The 17,738-nt window shown below is 36.4% G+C and overlaps 1 protein-coding gene across 3 annotated transcripts in view; it reads left to right on the top strand.

The window, feature by feature from the left end:
• Pard3b (par-3 family cell polarity regulator beta) overlaps positions 1–17,738 on the top strand; it is a 993,253-nt gene that overhangs the window by 515,715 nt on the left and 459,800 nt on the right. For all 3 annotated transcript variants that reach the window (XM_048344902.1, XM_048344903.1, XM_048344901.1), the window contains exons 6-10: positions 349–435; positions 6,126–6,251; positions 7,702–8,060; positions 10,343–10,482; positions 11,977–12,105. In XM_048344902.1, coding sequence (XP_048200859.1) covers positions 349–435; positions 6,126–6,251; positions 7,702–8,060; positions 10,343–10,482; positions 11,977–12,105 — 841 coding nt within the window. The remainder of the gene's footprint in view (positions 1–348; positions 436–6,125; positions 6,252–7,701; positions 8,061–10,342; positions 10,483–11,976; positions 12,106–17,738) is intronic.

Raw genomic sequence — 17,738 nt, 5'->3', positions numbered from 1 at the left:
GAAATTTCCAAGTGAGTATCTTTGGGATGACATTTTATATTTATGTACTTGTTTATGAATATGTTGGTTTATGCAGATTAAGTGGAACCTTATTTTGTAGTAATTTAGATTGTGTTAACTTTTCTTGTGCCTTGCCTAAGGGTAAAAATAAGGAACCAGATAGTCTTCTAAGCATATTATTTTTGTCAATTTTTTTTCTAATATACCAGTTAACCATATACATTTCAACTACACTTCAGCTGTTGAAGTTAGGGCAGCTGATTCATTGTGAGGGGAGGGGAAGGGGGTAAATGTGCCTCATCTGGTGTTTACCAGGACTCATCAGCTTCCATGTTTTCTTCGGCGCAGTGACTTGACAAGAAGAGTGGAGATTTCTGGGGAAGGAGGTCCTTTGGGAATACATGTAGTGCCCTTCTTTTCATCTCTGAGTGGAAGGTAAGCTGTTTTCCTTGTTTCAGAAGCCCATGCTAATGAAAACCATAACATGCTCTCTGGCATGTCATTTTTCAGAAGAGGATTAAGTACAAATTTATCTTATTCAGATGGACCTCTCTACTTATAATTTTGTTGGCCACATGCGTTGGCAACAAAATCAAATCATTTTCTTCTAGGATACTGTAAAATGGAAAAACATTTATCACAGTTTCTCCATTTATGATTCATTATAAAACATTTTCTATAAAGTGTCTTTGTCAGTGGTACAAAATAAACAAAATCTTGGCACAGAGTTTTAACATATTGTTAGACGAATGCTGCAACTGAATTTTTGTGATAATAGAAATATACATCAATCAGGTAACAATTCCAAATCACCATTTCCTAAGACTATAGAACTAAGACTCTAGAATTGGCTTTGCTAAAGAAGAAAAATGTCATTGTGCTTTTATTGCTTTTACTACATTACAATTTAGGTCATTGAAAGTAATTTGCCATATCTTTTTTTTAAACTGGCAAATGGAAACTTGAATTGTGTTAATATTTCTTGAAATCTGTATCTATCTAACTGGATATATCTTGTTCTGCGAGTATAAATTAAAGTCTTTCCCTCACAGCTGATAATAGCAATACTGTAAAGGTCTTATGGAACTACTGTTCAATATTATGTCATTTTTCACTGGTTTCAGACTATGTTGCTCTTCGGTGAGTTGACTCTCTGAAGCCCTGGATGGATATTGACAAGGGTTGATAGAAAATCAGATTCTCATCCACATTATATACCTTTCACTAATTTGTAAATTCATTTTCTTAAAGGTATTGTTGAAAAGACAGAACGTTTTATTTTAGCCTAGTCTGTGAAAGATCAGAAAGGTCCATTGACTTTTCCAAAGTCACTGAAAAAATAAAAAGACACAACAACAACAGCAAAAACACAAATCTTCCCGTGTACCTTGACTCTATTATTCTTTCTAGAACTAAAATTTTTCCAATTATTGTATATTATTAATTTACAAATCTTCAGTACTGAATATTGATTCAATTCATCCTACTAAATCTGTAGGAAGAGATTTTCCATGATATTTTGATTGGCAAGGCTTTCAGCAGGTAGCCATCTGCTAACTGAATTGCAAAATCATCTTATTATTATTATTTTTAAAAAATTACATCGGATGCCAATCTCTTGCTAGAATGAATGTTCCTTAGAAAAGAATGACTAACAGCTCTTGTGTCTGGTTTCCTGTATGTGTTAATAAAGCATGTTTACAAACGTTATGGGTTATGGCATAGGACAAACTGAGCTTGTTTTTGATAGACAGGCTGAGTATTTACTCAGTCCTCATGAGAAATCCTAATGGCCTTTGGCAGAAGTGTTCTGAGAGCTTTGTGAAATAGTGGAGTGGTTAAATTACCAGTCCCCTTAGCTTAATGAAGCTGGAATAGAACAGATCTTCCCAATTTATGAAAGATGAGCAATATACAATGTGATGGTCACTATACATCATTTTCAATAGTTCAAAAACAAACTGACCCTGCAGAAGCAAAATCAACTTTCTTTTCAACTAATAATAATAAAACCACTAGAGTTTATTAGCTTCCTCCCTTCTTTTTTCTGGTTTCATTCCTAGCCTCAGCCTGGACTTGAATTCAGAAGACCTGGAATGAATCCTAGTGTTCAGTCTACATAACCTTCAGCAAATCTCCCAAACTTGTCTCTTATAAATACCTACTTTACTTCAAGGTTATTGGGATTAAATGACATTAAAAATGTGAAAGCTCTTAGTGAAACCCACAAGCTATGAACTTACAAATTATCAGTATTATGATTGATTTGGTGAAAACAACATAGCCTAATTCAGAAATAAAGTTTTATTATAAATTTATGGTCAACTGTGTAGTAACTTGGAGACATTATCATCATCATCATTATTATTATTATTATTGTTATTATATTTTTTCTACCCACTAGTACTATAGGAAGGAAATTTAATTAAAAACATTAAAAAAATAATATGGAAGTGGAGACATGAGCCAGTAAAAGTTATGAGGTAATGAGTACAGGCTGAAACAGCACACTTAACTCAACCCATGTGTGTAGATACAACTCTGTAGACAGCATGTCAGACAAGAGTCTGACTTTGTAACGCCATATGGTTTCACTGTGTGAGCACAGGAGCTCAGGGTCATGGCAGTGTACTTAGCTCTTTAATTTCCTTCCATTTATTGGCTTGTGTCATTATTTTAAATTAGAATTTACATTTAATTCCTTATTAAGACTACTGTAATTGGCTTTTGCCTCAGATGTATTTTTTTTCTTTTAGAAAAATACTGGCACACCTGTCACTGGATAAGAAACCTAACCTATATTAGAACATCTTAATGAAGTATAGAGGCTGCAGATAGTGTCTCTGTGAATTCATTAGACACTTCAGTTCAGGGAGGCTGACTGTTGCTTTGTATTGAGGGCCTTTGGCTTCTTCGGTTTCAAAACAAAACACTTTTACAGAACTAAATAATACAATACACTAAGTTTTCACAAGTAAAAGACATGGTAATTTATTTCTCGACTGTGAATGTGATTTTTCAAACATGACATCTAGTGCTTTTCAACAAACAGCATAATATACCTCAGCTTCAGGGTAAAGACAGCTTAAACACAAGAGAGGAGGAGAAAGGTAAGAGATGGAGAAAAGTGATGCAGAAGGGGAGATGTTGAGACAAAAATGCTCAGCTGGCAGAGAGACAAAGCCAGGGAACACCATGGGGATGGAAGGCTGGAAGGGCAAGAAGAGCTGTTGTTACCTCAATCATACTGCATGAGCAAGAAGTAATTGTTGCTTCTCTGATTCTGCTAGGCTGTGTGGAGTTTAGCTTTGTTTAGTATTGCTGATTAATGCAAATGAACTGATTAGTCTTGGCCTATAGTTTCTCAGCAACGTTTGTCTTTAAATTCTTGTGTCTTGGTCTCCCATGAGACAGGGACTGTAGCCCACCAGTCTGGAGCAAGGAGGATAATGGGATACTGTTCCCGAGCCTTCTCCTAGTGGTCTGGATGACATCATACTGGGAAGAATCCACCCCATCCCTGGCATAGAAAGGGCAGGGGTGGTTTGTTGCCAGAGACCTAACTAATAAAACCAGTCAGTTTTACATTTTACCAAAATTACCTCTGACACATGGGTTTTACAGTTGGGCTTATTCTGTCAATAAATTTTTCATGGAACTTAGGTTATTTAGATCAACGAAGTTCACACAGCATACTCCAGCTGTGATGTGCAAGCTAAATTGCAACCCAGCGGCCTGAAAGAATTAATTCATCTCCCAAAATGTGAAATTAAATCCTAGGGAGTAACATTACATGAGTGATGATGTACTGAATTAAATTAAAGGAAGACTTGAATGCTTGTTAAAAAAATATCACTTACATAAACTATTTTATAACCACATGTGAGCCTCCTAATGGATCATATTATTGTGAACCCACCATAACAAAATTTCCAAAATGTGAGTTATCAGAGAATGCTTCATTGTGGAAAAGGCCCAGTGTTGATCTATTTCTTCATTTCTGTATGCCATGTTCATTCAACTTTTGATGTTCTACTAGAACAAGGGAGCGAAGCACCAGACCTCAGTCTCCATTTGCACCTCTGGCCTCAAACCCTTCATGCAGCAGGCAGTGATACTCTTTGCTTCTTTCTCTGGCTGCAGCATACTGTTCTCATTTAACTTTCTCTTGTCAAGTAGAGACCTAAATATCACTGTGCATGCCTTGCCCATTGACGTCTCGAGATGATATGAGCTCATTAAAAGAACTAAGGCCTAGAGGCAGAGGCGCAACTTTGTGGCTACTCCAGACAGGACAATCATTTTCTCCAACACTTTCATTACAGGCTGCCCTTTTTCCATGACTGACCTTATTATTCACACATAAAATCTGCTCATATTTTATTTAGATTTGGAATTTAATGCAAAGGGATTGTATAATGGCACACACGGCTCTTCTGCAAAAGAAAGCAACAAAGTCAAAAACAAAGAGACAAGAAACAGGGTGAGGGAGAGGAGATATCGCTACACTTGGCGAAGTTCTCCAGCAACACATGCCTATCTTCTTTCTCTGAGACACAGCTGGAATGCTGACATGCCAACAGGAAAAGGGAAATCCCTCAAATGAGAAGCAATAAAGATAGATACAAGATTTGTTTGTTTTCATTATTGGTTTCCTTTGGGGTTGGTAAAAATAACAAAGTTGTGTGTGCACAAATACACACATATACATGTGCACATGCATTTGGCCTCTGAGTTCCTTATTCACAATGGTTTCAACCACACATTGATTGAAAATACTAGGAAAAATATATTTGTGTTTTTTATGTATCCAATGCCTAATGTATGAAATTGTAACCTCTCTGTAATTCAGTTTGATAATAAATATATATAAATATATTTGTGCTTTTGTGTTGGATATATATGTATATTGTATGTATACATATATATATTGAGAATTTTTGCTTATCATTATTATTGTTATTATTCCCAAACAATAAGCTACAACCATTTAGAATGTATTTCTATTGTCTTGGGTGTTTCTAGTAATCTTGAGAGAACTTAAAGATGTGCAGAAGGATGCAACTATCATGCTATTTTATAGAAAAGACTCAAGCATTCACAGTTGGTCTTTGTTGTTGTTGTTTGTCTCTTTTTTATCCAAGGGGTCTTTAAACCTCTGTGGCTATTGAAGGATAATTGTATAGAAAATATAAATCTTATTTCTGTAGCATAGAACTTGTAAGTCTTATTTCTGTAGTTTTCTTTGCTTTCCTTCTTTTCTACCCCTCAATGAACCAGAGCTGCAGAGACAGAGGATTCCCTTGGTAATCTCTCCAAGTCCAACTCATTCTGACAAAAATTTCCTTGAAGTCTTCCAAAAGCCCAGCCTTGTCAGGAAGCAGTAGATATGGGATACTTACTCCATTCTAGCTTCATCACATTAAGCTCATTTTCTGCTTGAAGACCCCTATACGTGACAATGGCTTCTCTCCATTGTTAGTTTGAAATCCCATGATGACTCTAAGCTTGTTAAGGTTTCTATTACTGTCTCCTTTTCTTTACCCTAAACCTCTACTTACTAATTTACCCAGTCCTAGTCCTATGACCTTGCCTCCTCCTATTCCTTTTAGATATCAAAAAAAAAAAAAAACAAACCAATGCCTTCTGCATTCAGCAGCACTAACAAATGGGGCTGATCTTCCTTCTCAGTAATCCAATCTTAACTGCTTGTTTATTTCTTATCATACTAATTACTGAACAGGTAGTAAGACTCAAAAAGGCACTGTGAATATCTAAGCATCATGTCCACACCTTGGAACTAACTCGGGCTTACACAGTCAAACACAATGGCCTTCCTCAGACCACAAATCTTCCATCTTCTCTACATTGCTAAGCTGTACTAGCATTTCTGAGTTTATGGCAAGCATGAGAAATGGAACTGCAGAAAAGAGAAATGAATTCTGTGTGTGTGTGTGTGTGTGTGTGTGTGTGTGTGTGTATGTGTGTGTTTGCAGTTACCTGCGTAGAAAGGATACTGTATTTCATAAATAAAAATCAACACTTACTTCTGAATATGTGCAGGTGAAAAATAATAATCATACTGTTATTTAGTAATTCTGTTTTGAATTAAATTTTGTGTTTAGGATCCTGGGACTCTTCATCCGAGGCATTGAAGAAAACAGCAGGTGCAAACGGGAAGGTCTCTTGCATGAAAATGAATGTATTGTAAAAATCAACAGTGTGGATCTTGTAGACAAAACTTTTGCTCAGTAAGCATTTCTTTGTTGTTTTGTTTACTTTATTGATTGTAGGGATATTTGTAGTCTTTACAGAACTCATTATGAGAAAAACTGTAGATGGAATTTCTGGCCAATTCTCTTTAAGTGACCCCTGAACATCCATTTTTCAAATGCATTTTACACTCAGCATACTCGTAGGTGGCCCACATGTGGGCCACACATCTCTAGGAATGTTAAGCCACAGAACACGGCAAGCCTTCCTGCCTGGCTTTCTGCTGGGGTATCTATGAAGGGATTTGTTTTTCTTGGGCTATGGGTCAGTTAGGCTGGTATTTAATGGTTCTCTTTACATACTATTTGTTCCAGCTTATTAATTAGCTTACTTGATGTCAGCAGTTTTCTGTGAACTCTAAAATCATTGAGAAATAACTATGACTACTGAATCTAAGACTGCGAATAATACAAACAAATTTCTAAATTGAAATTAAAATGCTGTCCCTCGAGAAATCACATCTCAATGTGAAAATGTTATGGGAATACATTCTCTCTCTCTTTTTTTGAAAGACTTAGAATATGCAGCAGTCTAATGCATATTTATATTTTTGATGTATGTCGGCATTGCACTGGGACTTCAAATTAAGGGAATAAGTACTAATACTTTTTGGTAAGAGTCAACAACCTCACCTAATTCAGACCCAAACTACTCCTACTACATCTTCTCTCTCGGCATCAGTTTTCAATACTGTGGGCAGACAAAGGAGTGTGGCCTTGAGTGGAAGGAAAGTCAGTGTTAGCTCCTATGTGAAGAAAATAATCTACTTTAAAAAATACTGATAGACAAAAATCATAATTATTAGTAATGATATTATGTGTGTGCACTGCTATACTTTTTTACTTGCTCAATAGGCAGGACAGACACAATCATCACTAGCTTACATGAACAGAACTAAAACCCATAGATTTTTTTGTACAGAGTTGGTATGGAGTGAAATCTTATTTTTTCCCCTCAAGCAAAAATAGCATATTAATAATCTGATCAAAATGCCAAATGATGTTCCCCCATTTACATTAAGGATAGTTTATTACATGTTTTTTGGTTAATTAATTCTGGTTAAAATTTCAGATTTAGAAACACTTAAAAGCTCAAAATCATGAGACAAATTATTTCATTTCTCTTAGCCTCAACTCGAATTTGCAAAATGAGAGTGTATTACTTTTACCTTAGGAGACTGTTAAGTGACGTGAGAGAACTTTACGTGATTATCAGGCATATGCATCCTGGTTAGAGGGGACATTCGTTGGCAGGGTTCAAGTGCCAACTGGCATTATTTGGCAGAGTCCCATTCATGGTGATAGTCCCAGTGCCTCCCATGCTTATATTACTACTGTGCTGTTCCTGGTTGCCCCCATGCTGAGTCACTTAAGAAGGATGGAGGTAGCTCACTAGAACAAAGTATCATTGTACACTTACTCTTCCCAGGGCACAAGATATTTTCCGCCAGGCGATGAACTCATCAAGTGTGCTGCTCCATGTGCTTCCACCTCAAAACCGTGAACAGTATGAAAAATCAGTCATTGGACCCCTTAACATTTTTGGTAGCAACGATGGTGCTTTGAGAGCAAAGGTGCCACCTCCTGTCCATGGGAAACTGGGCCAGAAGGCAGTAAATCTCACAGGAATGAACAGTCCTGAAGCAGACACATCAATTTCCCAGCAGCAAAGCAAGAGCCCCCGAGTACCAAGACTAGGAAGAAAGCCTTCCTCTCCCTCACTCTCCCCTCTCATGGGGTTTGGCAGCAAGAAGAATGCCAAGAAAATTAAGATTGACCTAAAGAAAGGTAATTATTAAATTATGCTTAATAGTATTCTATTATTGTAATATGTAAAATTGGTGAAGAGAAATGCATTAAAGCTAATTTAGTTAATTCCCTTTTCATCTAATTGTATCAAAGAATAGATTTCAAGCGTATTCTTGGGTAACCTAACTTTCAGGACATTGTAATACTTTCCTTGCCTTTCCTACTGCAGAGTACAGGTTATTTGAAGCAGGAAAACAATAAAGACAAGTTGGGAAGTGGAAAGAAATCGTTGCAAACTTGATAGAAAAGAAGCAATAGCGTGTTGCAGTTTCACACTAAATAGACATTAAAATGCAGTTGTCCTCATTTGGGACACAATTACTGAGTTTTTAGGTAAAGTATAACAAGCATATAGTCTTGTTCTCTAGGAGATTTTTATATCAGCAAAAACTTTACTCCAGAGAGAAAATATATAATTATTAATAATTTCATTGTTTAAATATTACCAGTATATTTTCAAAAAACATGTATCATTTCAGAAGCATACATAATATTTTCTTCATCTTTGTCATGTCAAGCACACATCAGTGAGACTAGATCATGTGTGAACATGCATATTTATGCGATATTCCACATACTCATTCCCATGCTTTTATGTCTGTTTACTTTTTAACTTCTCCTGGTTTTCTGTTTTCCCACTTGCAACCTTCACAAAGCCTGTCTTTTCAAGACAATTACAAGGACCCAAATTCTTGGTTGAGTCAATAAAGAATTTAATGGTCAGAAGACTTACTAATATATTTCAAAAACAAATAACATGTATGTTTAATTAGGGTATGCATATTATTCTAAAAAGATTCCCTGATCAAAATTTCACTTACCCATAAAAATCCTACACTGGGAATAAAATGAATTGAATAAGAGGCACAAATACTTCAGTGTGCCTCTTAGTTAGAATTTTTATTTATATGCATTAGTTGTGTTTTTGTATAAATAATCATATGAGAAATGGAGATATATACTTTGGGGACAGAATGATAAATCAGTCATAGTCATTTTAAAAAATCTATCAGAAAGCCCTAAAAGATTAATTTGAAAGCAAAAAGACATACTGAAGAAGAGACTGGGGCAGAAAAGGATCCATTACCTGTCTAAATGTGAACATGGAATATGCGTGCCTTCACCATTGAATCATTGTAGGAAGGAAGCAAAGCAGATTATAGCTACTGCTGAGGTTTTTAAGAGGGCAACTCACATAGTAAAGATGTCCTTAATAGAAATTTGAATGTTAAGTAGATGGGGATGTTTGAAAAGGGGCAGGATCTGGGTTGGAAAAAGGGTAAATAGTCAAATTTGACATTCTGGTGGTGAGTTGACAGCCAAATCACCATGGATATGCCTTTCTAGTGATAGCTAGGAAGCTCACATCAGATTTGATCTAGAGACTAGGTATAAGGAAATGATTTTGGAGCCAGTAGATGACCAAGGCAGGGAGTCTAGAAATACAAGTTTGGGGAACATCTTTATTTATATGGGAGAATAATGATATTATTATAAAGTGGTAGACATGCTAAATGAGCAGGGAGGTAGTAAAAGAAAGACATTTCAAAACATTTGAGTTAATTTCATTAAAAAAATTAATACGAAGTGACATAGATAGAAGAAAGATCAAGGATGGGGAGAATTCTTGTGTGGTTCTATGTTTAGGGGACATGTATCCAAACTATAGCTGTAGGTCATCAGTGGCATAAGCTTGAGGGAGTACTAAAATGGAAGTGAAGATTGTTTATAGAGTAGAGAAATATGAACATACCATTTAACAGAGTGGAAAAACCATAGAAGGGAGAAATTGGAGCAATAAGAAAGGAGGGGAGGGAAGTAAGGCCCTTTCAGAAAGGACTGTGGGCTTCAGCCACGCAAAGGATCCACAAGTAAATGGAAGAATGAGCCACGGATTTGTCAGCTGATTGAGAGAACAACAAAACACAGATTATGCAGCTTTTTGCTTTCCAGGAAAGATGACATTGGGCATGGCTTACTGGGAAATCAGTCTGCTATGTATACGAGTGACATGCATTTCTTCTAGAACCTGAGTAAATAAATGTGTTAACAGATGTATGTGGGGCCCTAAAACCCCTTTGATATCCTCATGACCTATTGGGAACTATAATCTTTATCTAAAACTAGAACAACTGAAACATGTTTTAAATCTCCTGGAATATAATTACTTTTTTTCTATCTTAATTTAAATTAGGTACACTTTAGTGTAAATGTGAATATAGTATTATTGTTCCTTAATTTGAGCTGGTGATCTACACTAGGCCCCGACGGACTTGGTTTCACTGTGGTTACTAGAGATTCTTCCATCCATGGACCTGGTCCAATTTTTGTAAAAAATATTTTACCAAAAGGAGCAGCAATAAAAGACGGTCGCTTACAATCAGGGGACAGAATTTTGGAGGTAAGACTTGAAATTCATACATTCAATAAAGTATTTCTTGATATTTAAATAAGCATTTACATGAACATATATCTACAGGTACCTTTTGTATCTCAGAGGGATTGGTTTGGAAGCACAGTATTCAAATCTGAAGATGCCCAAATCCTCTATGTAAAAGTGAATCATCATATTTGCATATAACTCAACATTATCCTCCTACCTATTTTAGATCATCATAGGTTCTTTTATGTTATTGCTACAATATAGATATTATCAAAATGCTTGTCCTGTGGTTTTAGATAATTATAGGGAAATGGTCTATGTTCAATACAGATACAATTTTATTGATTTAAATATTCATTCATTTTTTTATGGTCAGACCAGCCTTAGACATATGTTCCTATTGTCTCAGTCTCCCAGATGTTGAGATGGCTGGGATTATATGCTTACACCAGGCATGCATGACCAAAAAATTTTTAAAAAGCAGTTATTTTTTACTAGTACTAGAGACTGAATCTTGAGCCTTGCCATTACTAGACAAGCATGCTACCATTGAGCTATATCTGGAGCCCTTTTGAAGATTTTTTTTAAAAATTCAAATTTGGTTGAATCTGCTGATATGAAACTCACAGACATACAGGCTGACCAAATATTAATTTTTTCTGTTAAATGTGACACATTGATAATTATTACTTCTAGATAATATAATGGCTTTAATTATAAAACTAGCTAATGGCCATTCAATATTGTAAATTCAAAATATGGCCAGTGACATGGGGCTAAATAATAATGGAAACTTTCCTAACTTTCTTGAAGTTAAGTTTTCCTATCTCTTAGTAGGAGATAGTTCTTTAATACTCTTTTGGCAAGAAAAGTCACAATTCTTTTCATGTAGTTCTAGATCATGAAGAATGATCCACTGACTGATGACTATAGCTCCAAATTAGAGCTTCCAACATGATAATCTGCTCACTATAATCTAGATACTGGGGAAATATTTATATCAAAATAGTCACGTTTCCAGAAGAATGAGCTATGATAGAGGTCATGTCTTGTTGTATCACAAAAACAAAACAAAACAAAATGCTCCATGTTTGATGAATCAATTGCTTTTGCTTGACACTCTGATTTTCCTCTTATAAAAATAAGGTGTTTTAGGAAACATTGCTGCTATTTATTTCCAGGTTGTCCAGTATCATAATTATGGTGGTTGGCATGTTATCAGAAATGTGTGTAGTTGATTTTGCCTCACACTTGAGGGGAAGAGGTAGCAGGATCATAAGTTTGAGAATAGCCTGGGCTACAAAGCCAGTGTTACCTCAAAAAAGGGAGTTGGGAGGGAGTTGGAGAGAAAAGAGGGAGAAGAGGAGAGAGAAGGAGCAAGAGAAAGGAGGGAAGGGAGGTGAGTAGAAGGGTATGGAAGAGAGATAAAGGAAAGGGAGGGAAGGAGTTATGTGTAGGAGAGGGAATAGAAAGTTGTGTAATTGAGTCTGACTACATGGTTATATCTATTAGGTAAATGGCAAAGATGTCACTGGACGAACTCAAGAAGAGCTTGTGGCCATACTGAGGAGCACCAAACAGGGAGAAACAGCATCCCTGGTCATTGCCCGCCAAGAAGGAAATTTCCTTCCCCGAGAGCTGGTAATGTTCAGATCTCTCAGTCTTCACTTAGTCTTTAATGCAGATCTTTTGGGTTGCTGGTTTTTTTTTTTTAATTTTGTTGTCAAGGTGATGTACAGAGGGATTACAGTTACATACATAAGTTAGTGAGTACATTTCTTATCAAACTTGTTATGTCCCCCTCGTTTTTCTCCCACCTTCCCTCCTTCCCAATTCTCCCTCCTCCCTAATCCCTCCCTTCCCATGTTGTACAGTTAGTTTACAACATATTGTCTTTTTAAGTATTGCTGTTGCATTGGTTCGCTTTTGGTTCTTTACCTCACCATTTTGATGTTCCCCTTCCCTTCTTGTTATGTCCCCCTCGTTTTTCTCCCACCTTCCCTCCTTCCCAATTCTCCCTCCTCCCTAATCCCTCCCTTCCCATGTTGTACAGTTAGTTTACAACATATTGTCTTTTTAAGTATTGCTGTTGCATTGGTTCGCTTTTTGTTCTTTACCTCACCATTTTGATGTTCCCCTTCCCTTGCCAAATTCAGACAAACATGTATACAATACCCAGAGTACCAGAATCAAGTACAGTGACAACAGGGGCTAAATTATAGGGAAAATAAAAAGAAGAAAAAAGAAATAATTTCACATAGTAAGTTAAAAATAATAACAATGACGAACTGCTTGTTTCCATATCTTGGAAATCATCTAATGTGATCACACATGGACATAGCTACTGAGCTACTGTGATCATCTCCTTGGACTATGCTAGACATAAACTATTACCAGTGAGCAAAACCGTAGAGTCTATGTTAACACACTCACAGAACTCATAGTTGCTGAGTCTGCGTTCTAAATCACCATCTTCATGTGTTACCAAAGTTGAATTTGAGCAGTTTATTCTGAGTAGCATACTTCTGGGGCCTTAATGCATTCATTTGAATTATTTAATAAACAGTGCTTTGGGGGCAGACATTGAAACATCTTTTAACAATAAACAACGAACTATTCAGCTAAATCAATATGATATACATTGAATATTGAATATACATACATCAGATACATAAACACACATATATATGTACATATATGTATATATGATCTGTACTAGGTGCTACACTATTCATATGACCCTTTTTTAATGGAGTACACACTCTAAAAGGGAACAAAGTACAACTAGATATGCAAAAGAGAGATTTCGATTATGGAGGTGAATATTATGGGCTGCAGAGTTCTAAAGCACACAGAGAAGAAGGGAATTTAGCCCGTTCTTGGGGTATAGGAAAGATATATTGAGAAACAAAATTTCATGTCTTTTTAAAAATGTTTACCCTCTGATCTAGTAACTATACGTCTAGTAATCTGACCTGCATTGATCATCAAAGATGTAGAAAAGATTATGTACATTGATTTTCCCCCTTAAATTCCTATCTAATCTAATGATTTATTTGGTCATCTACAACTATGAGGAATTATTTGCTCAATAACTAGGTAGTTTTTTGCAACAAAATATAATAACTACTTAAAATGATATCAGAATTGTTAATAATGTGAGAAAATATTCATAGCATAGTGCTAAGCAAAAATGTAGGGTGTAAAATTATATATGCAGTATCAAATTGCATTGAAAACCTAAAAAAATAATTGGAAAGCAATGTATTTGAAATGTTGGTCATATGAGAAATGTTCATTTTCACACACACACAATGATTACATATTGTTTACTTATTGAAATGGCATGGCTTTATGAAAATCATAGAAATTTCAAAAAAAGGTTTTATGGCTAAAAAAAAGAAATATAGGTATTATAAGGGACTTTTTGGGGGGCGGGGTGGGGTCATTGGGTTTGAGTACTGTGCCTGATCTTCTTTTTCTCTAGGCTAGCACTCTACCACTTGAGACATTACTTACAGCTTTTGGGGGAGTTTTATTGGAGATAAAAAGTCTCATGGACTTTCCTTCCGGGCTGGCTTAGAACTGTGATCCTCATATCTCAGTCTCCTGAGTAGCTAGTATTAAAGGTGTGAGGCACTGGCACCTAGCCTAATAAGGGAACTTTTAACTACTCAGTGTGCTGTGTGTGTGTGTGTGTGTGTGTGTGTGTGTGTGTGTGTGTGTGTGTATAAGAGAGAGAGGGAGAGGGAGGGAGGGAGAGAGAGAGAGAGAGACAGAGAGAGAGAGTGTTCTGGGGCTTGAATTCAGGGCCTGTGCACTGTCCCTGAACTTTTTTGCTGAAGGTTAGCACTTTACCACTAGAGACACAGCTGCACTTCCGGCTTTTTGGAGGTAAGTTGGAGATCAGAGTCTCTCTTGCTTCCTTGCTTTGAACTGCAATTCTTACATCTCAGCTTCCTGAGTAGGATTACACATGGTGAGCCACCAGCACCAGAATATTCCTTACAAAAAATTTTTTAATATCCTTTGAATCTGTAAAGAAAAGGCAAAGGCAAATGTAGGTGACAGGATAGTATTCCAGATTCAGGTGATCAAGACAGTGACATTAGTTGGAAAGTTTGATAGTATTTAACTTGAAGAAGAGAAAGTTTACAGACATGACAATCCTCATCAAATATGAAAGTGTTGTGTGGTGTGAGAGTAAACTTGGTCCATTTTCTTAGACAGATTATATCCAGAAACCTACTTAAGCTTTCACAAACAATTTACTGAAAATTTTCTGAGTACAAGTTGAAGATTCTGGGAATGCAAAAATAGTTAAGACTAATTTCCTACCCTCATTTAGCTTATCTCAAAGCACATCATAGAAAAGGATTCATGGTATAATGAACACAGGTCTATATACTCTGAACTCAGGCAACAACAAATGCTGGAGGGGCTGTGGGGAAAGAGGAACCCTTCTCCATTGTTGGTGGGAGTGCAAATTAGTACAACCACTTTGGAGAACAGTATGGAGGTTTCTCAAAAAGCTCAATATAGACCTACCCTATGACCCAGCCATACCACTCCTAGGCATCTATCCTAAACAGCAAAATCCAAGATATCAAAAAGGCATTTGTACTTCCATGTTTATCGCGGCACAATTCACAATAGCTAAAATATGGAAACAACCCAGATGCCCCTCCACAGACGAATGGATCCAAAAAATATGGTACTTATACACAATGGAATACTACATAGCGATTAGGAATGGTGAAATACTGTTATTCGCAGGGAAATGGTCAGAACTCGAACAAATAATGTTGAGTGAGACAAGCCTAGAACACAGAAAACAAAGGGGCATGATCTCCCTGATATATGACTGTTAACAAAGGGAGACAGAGAGACAGTAGAGACCAAGTCTGTGAATACTGTATATGTTCTTGATACATTGTATATTGCATATATGTCAACCTGACCTAGACAAGGGATAGAAAAACAGGTCGTAAGATATCATAAGAAATGTACACACTGCCCTACTATGTAACTGCACCCTCTTTGCACAACACCTTGTAAAAAAATTTATGTCCAATTAATAAAAAAATAATTAAAAAAAAAAGCTCAGCCTAGATATACCTTATGACCCAGCCATACCACTCCTAGGCATCTATCCTGAACAACAGGTCTCAGGATATCATAAAGACATCTGCACATCAATATTTATCACTGTACAATTCACAATAGCCAAAATATGGAAAGAACCCAGATGCCCCACTACAGATGAATGGATACAAAAAATGTGGTACCTGTGCATAATGGAATACTACATAGCGATTAGAAATGATAAAATATTGGTATTCTCAGGGAAATGGTCAGAACTTGAACAATTAATGTTGAGTGAAACAAGCCTAGAACAGAGAGAACAAAGAGGCATGGCCTCCTTGATATATGACTGTTAGGGTTGGGGGGGCAGTAGAGAACAGGTCTACAAAACAACAAACTTCTTTTCAAATGGTATTTCCACAGGTTTGGGTCAGTGGCCTCACATTATGTATCTAAAACCAAACAACTACTAAACATAAAAAGGTCTAGAATTGACCTATCAGTGGATTACAATATCTCAGCAGCTATGTACACATGAGACGAGTATAAACAAAAACAACTCCAAAAGAAGGACACAGGAGGATTCTATTGTTGACGTTACATTTAAAGTTCTAGGTGAATTTCCTTTGGCATACCCTATGTGGTTACTGTATATGATTTTGGTACACTGGATATTGTATATATGCCTACCTGATCTAGGGAAGGGAAATAAAAATGAGGGTGTAAGATATCACAAGAATTGTACTCACTGCCTTATTATGTAACTGTACCCCTTTTGCACAACACCTTGTCAACAAAATTTAATTAATAAAATAAAATGAGTAAAGGTCTAGGATAGTCCTAGCAGAACATCACAATAGCTCAATCAATAGCTATGTCCATATGAACAAATAAGATAATGCTAAGCAAAATGACCTCCAGGTTATGAAAACAAGTGGGATATCATTATTGTTATTTTCAACATGCAATGTGAAATTATGCCCTTTTTCTTTTGTATTTCTTTCCCGTGGTTTTACCCCTGATATCAGTGTAACTGATTTTAGTACCCTCGATATTGTATATACATGTACTGGAAGGGAAAGGGAATACCAAAATCAAGAGACAAAGGATAAAAAGACAAACCAATACTTAAAAAACTATATGGTGTAAACCAACTGTACAACTCATGCGGGAGAGAGGGATGGTTATAGGGGAGGGAGGAGAAAAATGAAGGAGGAGGTAACAAGTTGGATAAGAAATGTACTCACTGCCTTACATATGAAATTCTAACCCCTCTGTGACAATAAAGAAATGAAAGAAAAAAGGAGAAGAAAAAAGAACTTCTCAACTCTGTGGACCTATCTAATGGGGGAAAAGGCTACTTAGAATATTCAAATGCTCTCTGGCTCATCATCTCTCAAAAGTAGTCTAGAAAAAAGTTCTCGAGCTAACAGATGAGATAAAACCATTTCCAAGATAGCTCAATGCACTCCGATTCTATTATTCTTACATGTGTTATATCTGTGAGTACCACTTACTATCATATGTTGATGGTTTTTATATTATCTAAAAAATTCCCTTCCCTAAAGTTTCTTTGGCATAGACTGTCCATTCTATATGTATCATTGACCCGTTCTTCTCCTTTAGCATTATTGTATGCTACCAGAGGACCTGTAGTAAGACAAGGAGGGAAAGAAGAAGGAGTGGTATCACACAGAAAGTTAATATTCTCATTTCTCTCCTCCTTTCCTCTCCTCTGTATCAAGCACTCTGGAAGATGGACTCCTGAATTTCTTCCTCATCTCTCTGTGAAGCCTCTTATGTTTCTCAAAGTGAAACGTTACAGAAACTTAAGTCCTTTTTCTTTTATTTTGTTTCCTAAAATACAGAATTTTTTTCTTTGTTTAGTCAAAGAAGCTCAGGCTTTCTCTGCAAAGTCAAACTGAAAGCCACCATGAATGCCTCTGTTTGTAGAAGCCCTTTCTCTTCCTGTGGAATCCTGTGGATACTAGAGCTAAAAATGCTCAGAAATCCTCAGTGAAATGAGGTGTTTGTTCTGGACATTGAAGAAAAAGGAAAGAAGAAAACTCTACACTAAAGGGTCTCCAACTTCACTCCTAGTGCTTTGTACTTCCCTCCCTTAATCCTGTGGACTTCCTTCCTCCAAACGCAGTTCCTCCTTCCTAGAAGCTGGCCCCCTCCTTCTCCTG

The sequence above is a fragment of the Perognathus longimembris genome, chromosome 4 (assembly GCF_023159225.1).
Source record: "Perognathus longimembris pacificus isolate PPM17 chromosome 4, ASM2315922v1, whole genome shotgun sequence".
Classification (NCBI taxonomy): Eukaryota; Metazoa; Chordata; class Mammalia; order Rodentia; family Heteromyidae; genus Perognathus; species Perognathus longimembris.
This window is presented reverse-complemented; position numbering and strand designations above follow the sequence as displayed.